At 36.1% G+C, this 15,244-nt stretch overlaps 1 protein-coding gene across 1 annotated transcript in view; it reads right to left on the reverse strand.

The window, feature by feature from the left end:
* LOC145663080 (uncharacterized) overlaps positions 1–15,244 on the reverse strand; it is an 85,822-nt gene that overhangs the window by 10,953 nt on the left and 59,625 nt on the right. The window contains exon 5 of the mRNA XM_081729313.1: positions 8–165. Within this exon, the coding sequence (XP_081585439.1) occupies positions 8–165 (158 nt within the window). The remainder of the gene's footprint in view (positions 1–7; positions 166–15,244) is intronic.

Here is a 15,244-nt window from a genome sequence, read left to right on the forward strand (position 1 = left end):
ATCATACATTTCACTGCCACGCAATCCTTGTCGCTGCTTATCCATAATTCTCCACCAGGTCTCCAACACGCATTCCTTGGTGTGCAGGCCTTCAATAACTGCAGCCAGGTAAATTTCGTCGATTTCGTTGAAATCTTGTACCATTGATGCACCGAGAAATTCCATCTGTAAATATAAAAAAGAAATTAGTTTACATTAAAATAAATACAATATATAAAATAGTGTTATTCAGTTAACAATATTATTTAATTCGCTTCTACGAAGCTCTACTTATTTTTCTTAAGATTATTTATTCATTTCTGCAATAACTTTATATTTCGTTAACAGAGATACACATACGTATTTCGTTATGCTTGTCATATTTTTAAAGGTTGCTCCCACGTGTTTTATCAGAATTTCAGGGGAGGTTAAACATTTTGTTGAACAGGGACGACGCACGTATTTAATATTTTAAACATCGTTTTTATTTTTGATTTATAAAAGATCATCTCATTTGAAATTCCTGATGGTATTTTATAGCATTTGTAATTGAACAAGAGGTTTGGCAGTGGCAGATCTAGCCCGGGGCCGGGGGACCTAGGCTCCCTAGTTTTCTGAGAGACGAAAATAATTTATTTATATATTTTGAAAGTTTATATTACACTCACCTATCATAGTCTGAGACCTTGTAGCTCCCCCAGATTTTACAGCCACTAAGGTTTGGTGAAATTGACAGTTCTCTGAATATTAGTGTCAAAATTTACGCCACAGCAAATTATATTATTAAACATTTGTACGAAACAGATCGTTACATGTACTATCGTGTTGTAAAAATATATAGAAATAAATATGTATATACAAAGCACCTCAAACAAATTGCAACATGACTATTTCAAGGAAGAAACAAAGTACTAGGCGTATTAACTACAGTGCCCGAGAATTATCTTGGCAGTGACGTAGACACCGCTATTGCTCAAATGGAGTCCCACTGGTTAAAACAGACGCTTCGTTCAATTCAACGTCCAATCTCAGGAAAGAGAAAATGCGCGAACACAAATACCAACAGCAAGCAGTGTTCTCTACAACAGGAAAGCGAAAGCAAACAGAAATGGGAGATTAATTTCTGACAAATATACTTGTCATCTTTGTATAACGATAACTGGAGTTCGAGAAGACGTAAATCTATATTTTTTGCTTTTCAATTTATATAACTTTCATGAGGAATATGATTATTTTATATTTGAATTTTATATTATAATTATGTGGAAAATAATATTAAATGATAGCCACTTAGTTTTTATTCTGTTCTAACAACATTCAGATTTCAACATGTTACAAACTTCCGTTCTGTTGAAGATAGACACAAATATGCAGTGGACGAAATGGAAAGGGAAGTCCAAAGTTTATTTTAAAGAAAGCCCCATGTCTTTACCTATCACAGTTCTTGAATTAGAGGATGATATGTGAACTTGTTTCTTGCGCGCTGAAACAGAGCGTGGGGGTTGTGAATGTAGCTTCGAAAATTCTAATATTTACCGATAGGGCACAGGAACAGCGCTTCCAGGGGAAAAACACACACACACAAAAAAGTGAAATGAAATGAACTGGAAAGCGCGTGTTTTCTTTGTGTAGGGCTATACAGTGTGTAGTGACTGGTGAGAGTTGTGAATCCATTTGTTTTGTTCTCGTGTTTGAAATTTTGTGTATAAAAATGGGTGATAGTGCCATAAAGAAAGGCAAGCCGTTGCATAGTGATGCAAGAGACATTGTTTTTAATGTTTACAACTTTTTTGCAGCAAACAATAATTAATCTGATAGGGTGCGTGAAACCTTCCGAGCAACATGAGTCAGTGAGAGATCCGTGTGGCGAGTTGTGAAAGAGAAGGAGAAAAGTCTAAATACAGGACAACCCGTCGTGACACCCGGTAAAGCAAGACCAAATACCCAGAAAAGGCAAACACATTTAGATTCTTTCGACGAAGCAGTAGTTCGTAGAACAATTCACGATATGTATGCTGAAGGCATTGCGGTGACCGTAAATAAATTATTGTATGAACTTAAGAAAAGCATTAACTTCAAGGGTTCTGAGTGGGATTACGACAAATACTGCGCAAGTTGGGTTTTAGGTTTAAAAAACATTCTATTGGGAATAGAAATTGCTTCTTGAAAGAAACGATATTGTCGTTTGGCGACATAAATATATACGCGAAGTGAGGAGGTTGCGCGTAAACGAACCTCAAAGACAATTTGTTTACTTGGATGAAAGTTTCGTTCATACGCATCATACTGTACCGAAAGTCTGGTTGGACTCGGAGGGCTGTGGAGGTTTACGAGTTCCGACTGGAAAAGGTCCTCGGTTCATTCTCGTTCATGCCGGTAGTGAAAACGGGTTTGTAGAAGTTGCAAAGCTGGCCTTTTTCTCTAAATCAAGTGCTGGAGATTATCATGGTGACATGAATGGCGATATTTTTTTTCGTGGTTTCAAGAGCAACTCATTCCAAATTTACCAGAAAACTCAGTGATCATTCTTGACAATGCTCCATTTCACAACAAACAAATTGAAAAAGTTCCAACTTCCAATAGTAGAAAATCAGAAATGTTGTCCTGGTTATTTATAGCGACGATTCAGACGACCTCGGTTGCTCACCAATGATAGACTGAAGGTAAGAGTAAATTATTTCTACTTGTATTGTGATTTATTGTGTACATTTTAAAATATTCTGATAATTGTTAGTGTAATATTTTTTCTTTCTTTGTCATAACAATGCACATATATACTAGAATTATACAAATCAATTGTTATCCAAATTCTCCTATAGTTTGCTAACAGCATATTATAACACTGCAGTTTCGACGTGACGTACGAAGCGTTCAGTGAGCTTTCTTAAGTACTATTTGTGAGTAGCGTAAGTTGGTAGCCTTGCAACTGAGAGCGCTGACGTCACTGCCAAGATAATTCTCGGGCACTGTAGTTACTGAAACGTGACCTCTGACATATAGCTGCACATGTTGTAAACAAAATGGAGGATTCTTTGCCAATCACAGTACTATTCTTTCACGCTGTTTCTAGGTAACGAACGTCACTGACCGCGCTGTTGCCGGCAGTTGAGACGACCTGTCAAACGTCTTAAGTTTGTCGCCAGAGCTGCTGTCTCTATTGCTAAGCCTCTGGCAACAGCGCCTCCTATACTCCACGTGCTCTACCCAACTGTCAGAAGCCATCTTGCCTTGCGCATACAGTAGGTGAAGACGATGTAGGGGTGTTACCGGTTGACTAGAAAACATGTAATCCATAAAATTACATAATTTTCTTCATTTTCTTGATAACTTTTCTCTTTTGTGTTGCACTTGCACTTTGCCGTTCTTTATTGATTTCCTTTATTCTAATATATGTCCTAGTTTTCATCAAGTAATTAATAACTTCGAGAGGCACACTTTGTTCAATTTTGTTATAAATTGTCTTAAATTTAAACTATGCCACGCCCGCGATTAAAGAAGCTACCACGATAGTCCACGCAGCACTTTTCTTACACTTTTACCACAGAAATAAGTATTCACTTGGCTCTGTCAATTGTTTTGATGCGACAAAAATTATCCAACTTTCTCCTGCTGCTTTGTAATTTGCTCCTGGCAGCACAGTCACACACAGGTTATCGTATTGCTTCCTGAAATGATTGGCAACAAATCTGCGACGTACTTCACTTTCTTCTGAAATTTTGTCGAGTTTGAATGTGTTTTCAACTTCCTTTCTCATTGAATCAACTGGATCTTCAGTTTCAATTATGGTTTCTCCTTTAACAATTTTTTTCAATAAAGTGGCGGTTTGGCATTCCATCGCAGATTCATGTTCAAATTTTTGTATTCCACTCAAGTAATTTTCATCTTCAATTAGCAGTTGTGTTTTTTTGTTTAAAATCGCTAACGAATGCTTGCCTAAAATGTAACCGCGCATTCTATATTTAAAATCAAGTAGACTAGGATGGTCGTTTGTATTACCTAGACTACGAATATAAGAAAAAGTTCTGAAGTACATCTTAATTTAATATACTTCACTCTAAATAGAGCTTGCATATCAGATATCAACATTCGAAGTAAATTGTTGAAAATTTGGATGCCATTCTGAAAAGGCAGCTTCTGCATATTACTTTTCACACGCAAATCATCCATGAGGTCGTCAACGTCACTTAACACTGAATTTTGCGCCTCTAAAAAAGTTCCATAACCTCGTTTCAGAGGATTACTTTCGAAGTTCCCATAGGAATTAAAAACATCAAACCATTCATTTATCAACTTAAGAATGGATGTTATTTCTTTCCACTTATCACTAATTATTCCAGCTTCCCCGCAATAAAGCAATGGTTTCTCCAAACTGTTTGAGAAGAGCTGAGAGTTTAACGTTTTGACGTTTGCTGTTTGATATATCTAAATGATGCTGTGTTATTTTGTGGACTAATGTTACTTTGCGACTTGTCTATAAGATCTTCAATGCATTAATGATCTATTTCTTCGTCATTGTTTAACACAAATCCTTTGTCTAAAAATGATTCCTGGTTAGTTTTGATAAATGCTTCATATTAGCAAATACATACATATTTTTGAGAAAGATAGCACGGATTTTTGAAAAAGTTATTATCGCTATTAACGCCGTATGTTTTCAATAATCGCCTGCTTGTTGGACTAAGATCACACGTAACTGTATAAACCAGTGTCCTGTACATTCTAGTTCAGAAATATTCCTCAGTTTACATTTGGTCATGGGACAATCATAATTACAAGAAAACTGGTTGTTTCCACTTTGCAAACAAGACACGAGCCATTACAACTTGCACTGATTTACGTGGCCCGTAGATTTTTTTCAGTTTTGCTATCGAAAGAAATACCTGATATATTCACTTCTTCGAAAGACAACCATGTAATACGATTAAGATGTGACATGCTCAAGGTATTTTTCTTCATTAATATAAAAACGTCACTTAGAAGTTCGGGTTCACAATGTATTTTGTTCGCCCATCGAACTAATGTGCTAAAGTGTGGTAATGGATACTTGAGATTATTTCTTAAATGTCGGTATGTTTTAGGGCTTACACTTCGTAAAGTTATTGCCGCTGCAATATATTCTGAAGACCAATTTCTTTCACTGCAGGGTGACAATATTGCTGAAAGTCCAGGAATAAAATATATTGACAAAATTTCACTCTTTTGTCACTTTTCAGTTTGTAAAATTTTAGTTCACTAAACTTGTTCCTCTTATTTTCATCTTTTTTCTAGCTTGCAACTCGTCTACTAGTTTCTTGGCGGCTTTCTTTTCTTCTTCCGGTTCTCTTATTCTGCGTTCTAACAGCTGCAATTGACTTCTCGAGATTTGTACACTTTCTTCTAATTCGTTTTATGTCTTAGTTGTTTCCACTAACAATTTTAGATTCAGCGGTAAATGTTGTTCCTTTCCATAGTAAGTTAGTAGACCTGTCGCTATAAATCGTCAATATTAGAACAGCTGGGGTCTATTCAACTGGTACTTGACTACTTGTCTGTGGCGCCGCCCCGGCCCTGGGTAGGTCCCTGGAGGAGGATTTATTACCTGGGCAATAGAAGGGGATGGGGTGTTCCTGGAAAGTGGAATGACCTCTTTTCCTGTTGAAACATAATCCTACACGATTCTTTAATCGAAATTTTTAAAATTATAATCAAATTAAAATGAAAAATATTTTAGAATATTAGAACTTCAGTATATGGCTTGAAACGCGATCCCTAGCTCCCACAAGCTATTTCTTCTTAGTTTAATTATGATCTTACTTAAATATTTCATTTGATCCATCAAAATGATGTCATTCATTTTAATTTAATTCGTTTTCATTATTTTTTTCTCCTTTTTACGGATTGCTTGTATAAGCTCTGCTTTTGTATTCTTTCGTGCTATTTATTTTAAATTGGATCATTTGCTTTTTGCAAATTCAGAACACTGTGTGAACGTATTAAAAACTCCTTGTAAGAAAATGTTCGGAAAATGTGTAAAAAGTATGATTTATTAATGGTGGTTTGTTTTACTACATAAAGTCCTAAGACGAACTACAGTAACTTCGAAAATATTAACAGAACAGAACAAAATAGAAATAAGTTATGTAGGAACGGGTAGGAAAGAAATGAATATTTATTTTAATTTTGTTGCGAAGCGTACTTCGTTTTACTTCTAGTTTGCTTTTGAAATGAGACTCCAGTGCAGGATGATACAGCCGTGCGTTGTCTTTACTTGTTATCTCCCGATTGAAAATAGCAGGATTCTTAGTCCTCCACTTCCTCTGCTACACAAATATCGTTGCGATCTGATTGGCAAGCCAAGTCGAGTATAACCACACCTCTTACTGTTTGACCAGGGGAGATGGTTAACTATCATTTCCTTTAGTTTTGAGTGAATGGAAGATTTCATTTTTTCCTCACTTTTTCTTCAAAATGCTTATAGTTTGTTTGTACAGATAAATTCCCGTCTTCCCCCGCGATGATTGACCACCTACTTTGATCTTTCTCTTTCGTTACCACTGAATGAGCACACATTTTTTTCGCGAATGGATGAATTATTTTTCCCCACTCTTTGAGGAGTTCTGCCGGCAAGCCATTTCCCCTCTTTCCTCTCTTCTCACGCTGGGTCACGAACAGCGTCCGCAGCTTACTTTCCACGCCTATTGCCGACTGAATGGCTTTGTTTCTCATACAAATAACCTAATGGATAAACGCTTGGGTTCTTGCATTTGTTTCCGGATGTCAGATTGGCGCCCATGAACAGTGTTTCAGATATTACTATCCCTTCTTCAATGGTTTATTGCTTTTGTGTATTCAGAGACAAAAATGGATGGTCTGTTCTTTGTGGTAAGAATACAACACTTATTGAGATATATGTCGAAATGAAGCCCATATATATTTTAACAGTATAAAGGTGACATTGTTTTTTCATTCCTTTGTTAAATATGTGTAACTCATTAAAATCAAATTTCTATGAAAATTACTGGTTCTTTGTAGGTTTTAGTTCGTGTCTGATGACGCGCCAAATCCTATTAAAACTACGTCAAACTGTTTTCTCTTGGCATCTCTGGGCGCCATGATTTCAGACATACTGGTGATCTACAAACTTTAGGCACAGTATGGAACTGTCTAAAAATGGTTAATACTTTGAAGAAATAGAAATTTAATGACAACCTACCGCCATAGGAAACAAAGAAATGTATTCTTTGATCTGACAAGATGCTTGCAAACGAAATATTCCTTTCTTTTGCTCTTTGTAGACTAAACCCAAGCGATATTACAAAATTGCGCTTGCTACATTCCACCCCCTCTTATGTTAATAAACAAATATAGTATATAAACCCACTGCGCCAATTCCAAACCAAGTTTAGTCTTGCGACACTTAATTTGAGGTTATTGCAGTCTAAAACTTGTTTCAACGTGTTTCTTTTCTGATTTTCTTTGTTCATCAAGAGGAGATATATTTAAGTAAGTTTTTATATTATTATTATTGCTTTGATATATATTTGTATTGAGAGTGGAGGGAACCCCAGGAAATTTACATATACTTGTGCGCTACAAACTTATTTGCACAAGGATTGAAGCGGGAACCCCCTAGAAAATTGAGACACATTGTCTTTCTTATGAAAATAATTAACGCGTTGTAGAAACGAACCAAGAACTCCCAACAGCGGAGAAAACTCTACCACTGAGCCTTTATATTTTTAAACCGCGGGAAACCAAAAGCTGAACCAGCTCCTCCAACGAACGAGAAATTTCCTTTTCAAAACATTAGTTGAGGGTGCTAGCTCCTCCTTAGCGTTCCCCGGAATTGTTTTACAGTTGAGCTAATTATTGTTTGAACACATGGGCAATCCAAACTATATTGTTTGAACAGTATCAGTCTCATCTTGTCTTATAGGGAAGCCCAACATTAAAGCTCAAAGGACGAAACTATTATTAGGGGTGTACACATTTTTGTGTGTATTTCTAAACATTTGAAACAATGGGGTTGCGGAGAATAGTGATCTTTCCTATTATAACTAGAAATATGTGAAAATCTAAAACTTCATATGATACTTTTTAACAAGATAGTGTCTTATTTACACAGAAAATATGTCTAGTGTGTCTTTTTAGAAAAATGGTTGGTGATGTGACTTAAGAGCCACCAATAATGGAGTTTATAGTTTACTGCAGAAACCAAGTGTGGGATTTGCTTGAATCTTTATAACTGAAAGCGGGATTTAACTGAATTGCGTACTGCCTAATATTTTTGATTATAGATACTATATTGTTTGAATATAATGCAGATACTATGTAAATACATTGTGTCTGAATTTGTCGAGAATCTGTAATCATATTGGGAAGTCTTTCCGGAAAATTAGCAGTTTACACATAAAGAACACTGAAACAGATACCTAATATATTTCTCAACATCATCTGTAGTAAATATTGTTTTATTTACTGTACTGTAAAATAATTAACTTCAACAGAAAGATAGACTTTTGTCTTCCTTACATAACAAGGATAAATGCAAAGAAAAAAATATAATAGATATATATTACGCAGTATTTAAAAAATCAATCAGTATTAAGTGTTCAAAAAGTGTTTAAATGTGTTCCCATACTGAAAAATGTAGATATAAAGAGTTCTCAGTTGCAGTGGAGCAGTTTCCCGAGATAGATTAGATTACTGCAAATTTTGCGTTGTGTTTGCGTAGATGTACAGGCTTTCCTGTAGATGTGTGGGGCTTTTCCAGTTAGACTTGAAAGAAAAGCACGTTCGTTTATTTTTTTAATCATAGAACTGTATGGTAGGCTTCCCCTTCGAATTTGCGTTAGAATAGTAAACCATCGCAAATCTTGCGAAATGTGATGAATACCCAAGTGTTTTCCATAACGCCTGCAATTTTTTTGGTTGTAACTTAGTGAGAGAAAAAAAATGATGATAGATATTGTTTTATGAATATTTTGTCTTTGGATAAGCATTGGGGAGAAAGCCTTTGAAAATGTAAGAAATATAAATTTGCGTATTTTAATCATGTGGGGCAGTATTCAGAGAGAATATGTTAATCGCGGTGTTAGTCAATTCTTGGTAGTGACTAGCTCTATACTAAGGAAGGTGCACTGTTTGGTATTCAGTCTACTAGAGTACAACTAAATAGCTGATTTGAGTATGATCAACCCCAATGCATCGAGTGAGAGAGGGGACTTTAACCCTTGTGTTTAGGGCTGAATTCTCCCCATGACTTTTCCATTACTGAACGAACTATTTTTTGCTAGATGGGTTCCTAAAAGCGAACGATCCCTTTCCCACTGAGGAGACTATGCCCGTGTTTAAGAGTAAATTCTTCTAGACATTTCCATTACTGAACACTATTTGTTTTATACTCGGTTTCCCCAAAGCGAACACTTCTTGTTTCGTACTGAAAGTTGGGGGGCTTTTCCCGTATTGTTTTTAGATAGTAACCCCTAGACTTTTGCTTCACCAAAGAGCATTTACTCCGTCTTTTTGGTATTAGGATTTCGAAGTGAACGTTTACATCAATAGTGGTAGAGGGAGATATCCCTCGTAAATGAAGTGGGAAGGGTCCCCCTAAGTAAATACTCATTGCGTTACTGAAAGACTTGGCTTTATGTCCCCTTATTTAACCCAATAGTTTAACTTATTAAGTTTACTCATATTGGTACTGCCCCAATATTTTAACAGAATATTAAGACCAGCAAAGCATACAGGCATATTTATTTGAGTATTGAAAAACAAATGTTTGAATCGTATGGGTGAGAAAACAACGCACGGAAGACATATTTTGCTTCTGTTAATACTAACTAGTGTATGACATTAAGATTGAAATAGTGAATATGTGCTACGGTTTTATTACACATTGAAAACATAATACAAATATACTATACTCACCCTAAAGTATATATAGAAATATATATATATATATATATATATATATATATATATATATATATATATATATATACGGAACAGTATTAAACATACATGTGCACTGCCAAACATTCATTGCTCAACTAACCTCTAATTTAAAATTATGTCGCTAGGTGTCACTGGTAGTTCTATTAAAATAGTATTAAATTACTATTGCTAGTGTAGTGGACCTGAAAATTTGCTTGGAAGACATATGGGTAGTAATATTACAAAGGTATAAGGAAACCGTAGGCATAGTGTTTGTTCAGTTGACATGACCCGGGATTGAACTACAGACTCCCCCAAACATATGAAGTGAAGGCTTTACCACTTTTTAAATAAATAATTTTGTATGAACTCTGTTTTATAACATCAAAATTGTTTCCTGTTGGGAGAATGATAAGAGTTTTTACTAAGATTGAAATACCGAATATTTTTTTTACAAGTGCAAGAGTTTTTGTGAGCGAATTAGATTATTTTATACTTCGGTGAAAGATTGACTTGATTTTATATTTCTGGGCTCTACACATTTTAGCCCATCACGTTCTGAGGGATGACGTCCCTCGGCGAGCACACTATTCGGGGAAAGAGGGTAGCGGTCTGTGGCCTGTAATTTAAGTACCATGTAAGGCATTTGCTTGGTGTGAATGACAAAAGCTTGGTGTGTCATTCAGGATATACTAAAAATATAATTTTTTGACCGAATCTCCCGCCGGTAAACGGACCCGGGTCCGTTTGTACAGCAGCTCCTGTCGGCAATTAAACCCGCGACCGTTCGCACCACAGCCCGTCGGGAATCAGACCTGGGACCGTTCGCACAGAACACGAAAGCGTTAGCGACTAAGCCATGCGGGAGCACTAGTCCCCTACCGGGAATCCAAGCGGGACCACTCGCAATGAAGGCGAGCGTTAGCGACTACACTGCGCGCGGCACTACTCCCCCTACCGGGACCACTCGCACTGAAGGCGTGAGAGCGTTAGCGACTACGCTATGCGGGAGCACTAGAGTAGATTTGAGTTTAACGTCACGTTTAGCAGCGGTATTTCTTGTATATTCTTAGAAAAAATATTGTTTGTAACGGACAAATCGAATTATATGAACATTTTGTTGGTAGCTTTGGGTCACACAACACAGATAGTTTGGTTGTCCAGATTTATCGGAAATCCGAAAATGTATGAAGTCTTGTCAAGAATATTACATAGCTCATGCAAACTAAAGATACTTTAATAGGATTTGTACACTAAAAGAAACTGATTCTCGTAGTGGATAGAATAACAAAAGATTTATTGATATTTATTGTGTACATTAAAAACAATAATTATAATTTGTACTCTTTTGGTGAAAATATGTTGTAGTAATAACACTTTCATTTCTTTATTTTGCAGAAGAAAATGGTTCAAGAAGCTGTGCATTATGAATTTGCAGACTACACTGCTTGTGATTTTTGTTATGATCAATGTGAGAGTAAAGAATTTAGATTAATTCCGGATTTCTCTTATGAGTGCTCTAAAAACAAAGCCCAAGCAAGATAGCACGTATGTGACTTATGTGTAAATCTAGATCTAGCAAGTATAATAATGAAATAGTTGAAGAACTGAGGGAAAAAGAAATCTTAGGAATGAAGTGGAATTTGGAGGGTAAAGAGGGGGAAAAGAAAAAAGAAGAAAACGAAGAAGAAAAGGAAGACGAAATGAAGGAAGGAGTGACCGAAGAGGAAGAGAGGGTGAAGTAATTGTGGGTCTGTAAATATCTGTAAATAGTTGTAAATATAATGTAAATAAATTGTTCTGTGGGCAATGGGGAAAATTTGCGTTTTCTTTCAACTGAATTTCTAAAACCTGCTTAACTTTCTTAACAGTGCTAAGGTATTTTGATAATAATGTCAAAAGCTTGTGTAATGAAAATTTATTCTGTGCAAAACACATGTTTCTTTTTTTATATACCTGAAATTATTGCAAGTTCTATTTTTGATGATTGGTTGAATTTGTCCCCTTTTTTCAGCAAGAAGGCTCTATTTTCTTCTTCTAAATTCTAAGAATAATGTTCCTCGTAAGAATTAATTCGAGCCGCATGACCTATCACCTGGAATCGAATCCTCGATGAGCGTGAACATTGGAAAGTGATATTAGAAAATCTTTTCGTACAAATAAAAATTAAATGCCAAAGACTGGTGTACTATTTACTTAGCCAAGGCGCTGGCACTAACCATTAGCCATGAAACAATACAATTCAGCATTAGAAAACAATATTTTTTTTAAATCGAAGGTTATATCTTGTACTCTCTCAAACTAAACTGTACAAATTTTGAAGATTTCAAAACAGTTTAACCGTTTTTGCCCGAATTTTTTTACTTTCGACTGGTTTTTGAAGATTTGTGTTTTTCTGAATGGGAGGCTTCTTTTTGTTCAATTAATATTAAATTCTTGCACTTTTCGTAATTAATTCGGCTGTTTAGGCATGTTCCAATACTGGAACACCAGGAACGAACGGGACCAGTAGTATGTTCCAAAATTGGAACGCCAGGAACGAACGGGACCAGTAAGATTTTTTCCTAAACTCTGACATTACGAACGAACGTGACAGTAATGTTTGTTATATATATTATTTTCCTACAAATAGAACACCCCTATACTTCTTTTTCTAGAAAGAAATATCGTTATAAAACAACCGATCAATTTTCATATTTTTATTTTACAAATATACTTCGTACGAAGAGTAAGAAATACAGGACGAACAGTATAAAATATAAATGTTTACTGCAGAATATGAATATAAATATTCTTTAATGATTCTAAACTATGTATCCTATAGTTCTTATAGGGAGGTATAGGAATAAAATATTAACACGTTAAATTTTCAGATATATGCAAAATCAATATAGATTGATATTTAGGAAATAACATTTGATTTTCTTCCCTACGGATCTGACCAATTCAAGAACTAAAATTACATTTGATTGTAGTAAGGTGTAAAGCCGGAGCTATCCAGTGATCAGAAATGTCATGTCTTAGACCTCTACGTATGCGTGACAGAAATTCCTTGCTTGTTTCCGCACTTCCGCTTGAAGATGGTAGAGAACTATATTTCCGCAAATATATTTCGACTATACTTCTTGTGAAGCCAAGATAATCTAATGATGGGTTTGTTTCTGTTTTTCTGTAGGGTTTCCAAGCATTGTGGAAAGGGGTATCAATACAGAACGCAAAACCAGGCCACCACCATTTTCCGATCTGCTTGAAATTCTGTAACTTTCAATGTTTTCATTCATCCTATCCACTTTTCCCATGAACTTGTTATAGGCCCTACTTTGAAACAGTATTAAGTTGTGGAACTGGTAATTTCTTCTTCCTAGCAATCCATCTCTTTGCAGGCTCCACAGCATTGCATATAGTTACCAAATGAACTACGCGATTGTCATTCCATTCCACCACCATGCATTTGCTAGCTGCGTCGTGTTTGAAACAAATGCCCCCACCTTCTTTCTTTTGTTCCTGTAGATCTTTTAGTGGGCAATTCTCTATTCGGTTCTTCATAATAGTTTCAGTGAAATCAATTCCCAATTCGGCTAACTCACTTGCTAATGAAAGTGATGAAAAGTCTATCCGTGTATATCTTGAAATGCATATCTTTTGGAATTCAATTTGTCAACTGTATTACAACGTATTCTTCCAAGCCAGTGTCTTTAGGTGTAATTACATCTCGTCCAACGTATGGCTGAAACTGTACCTCGAGGTTCACACATACACCACGCAAATAAAAAATGAATTGTTACACAATAATAATCGGTTATAATAATAATAATAATAATAGCTTATGACTACATGGTTAACGTTCTCGCATTTGGTGCAAGAGACCCAAATTCGATTGCCGGCCCCAACCAAGTGAACTTTATGGTGGACAAACATCGTGCTCGTGGGTTTTCTCGGGGTTCTCCCGTTTCCTCCCACTTTCTTCATTCTACCATTTCACTCATCTCTCATTATCACCGTCTCCTTTAGCCTAACCGGCATAACCCTGGGACGTAAAACTCAAAGATTTCATTTTTACGTACCTGTAAGGTCATTACCCGACACCGCCATCTTCCATTCTTGCTCAACCGGTTTCCAAAAAGCGCGCGAAAAGTTCAGTTCCCATCTTGAGTTCAACAGCAAAAGACGTACGAGAACCACGCTCTGTATACGTATTTTGTACACGAGCTTTTAATACGCTCACACTCAAATTTAACAACGAGTATGCTATGCATATGATCCCTCGAATTAAAAAGTCCCGCATGAATGAAGTTTATTCTCTCCCAATTTTAATATGATCACAATCAAATTTAACAACGAGTATGCTATGCATACGATCCATCAAAATACAAGTTGCTATGTAAATGATCCAGTAAAATAATACGAACCAATTAAATTAATTAATATGATCACAATCAAATTTAACAAGCTTTCTAGTATGCTCACACCGTGTTCGAGTAATCATTACGAGGGATTAAAAGATACAATCCAATACATATCCTGAGTTTTCTTTAATGGAAACGAAAGAAAAAATAATATGATCACAGCGTAGCTGTTCTATGGAGTATGCTTTAGCATGCGAACCAACACATATCCCGAGTTTCCTATAAAAACAACCATTCTAAAAATCACGTGATACAGGTCATTCAACCTTTTCTAGAAACTACACCATCCCCCCTTAAGTCAACCTTTTTTTCAGGAACCCGTCTGACCACCTAATGGTCAGGGTAATAAATCTTTCCCTCCTAATGATCTGTCCGACCACGCCTCTCCCCACTGACATAAAAGTCGTTAAGTAACAGCTGAAATAGACCCCCTGCTGTTCTCATAATACCATCTTACAACGCAAGGGGTATATTGTTGGCCCACACTCACCCACTGAAATGAACCATAGGGGTTCGTAACTGGTCGTAAATTCCTATGTGAGAAAGTATAACTCCCATAGAACCATAAGTACCTATCTTAGAGCATGAGTGTGCACGATTCATCAATCTCATCTATCATAGGTAAGACGGCCTCGACACCTATGAAGCAGAGTAAAGTACCCCTTCATAGGACCATAAGCACTCATCTTAAAACGTAAGGGCATATGGTTGTCTTACCCCACCCATCAAAGGGAACAAAGTAAATCATAGGAGTGTGTTTGGTCCTTAATACTTCTGAAGAAGAATGATATATCTCTTCATAAGTAGGAGCATAAACACTCATCATAGAGCACAAGTAATATAAAAACTTCGGAAATTATCACTTTTTACCCAAGGGAACAAGCTAGGACCCGCAAATTTTGAGACTACATATTTAGCACCCATAAACTCCTCCAAAAAAATTT

The sequence above is a fragment of the Thermobia domestica genome, chromosome 10 (genome assembly GCF_964235325.1).
Source record: "Thermobia domestica chromosome 10, izTheDome1.hap1.1, whole genome shotgun sequence".
In the NCBI taxonomy this organism is placed as follows: domain Eukaryota; kingdom Metazoa; phylum Arthropoda; class Insecta; order Zygentoma; family Lepismatidae; genus Thermobia; species Thermobia domestica.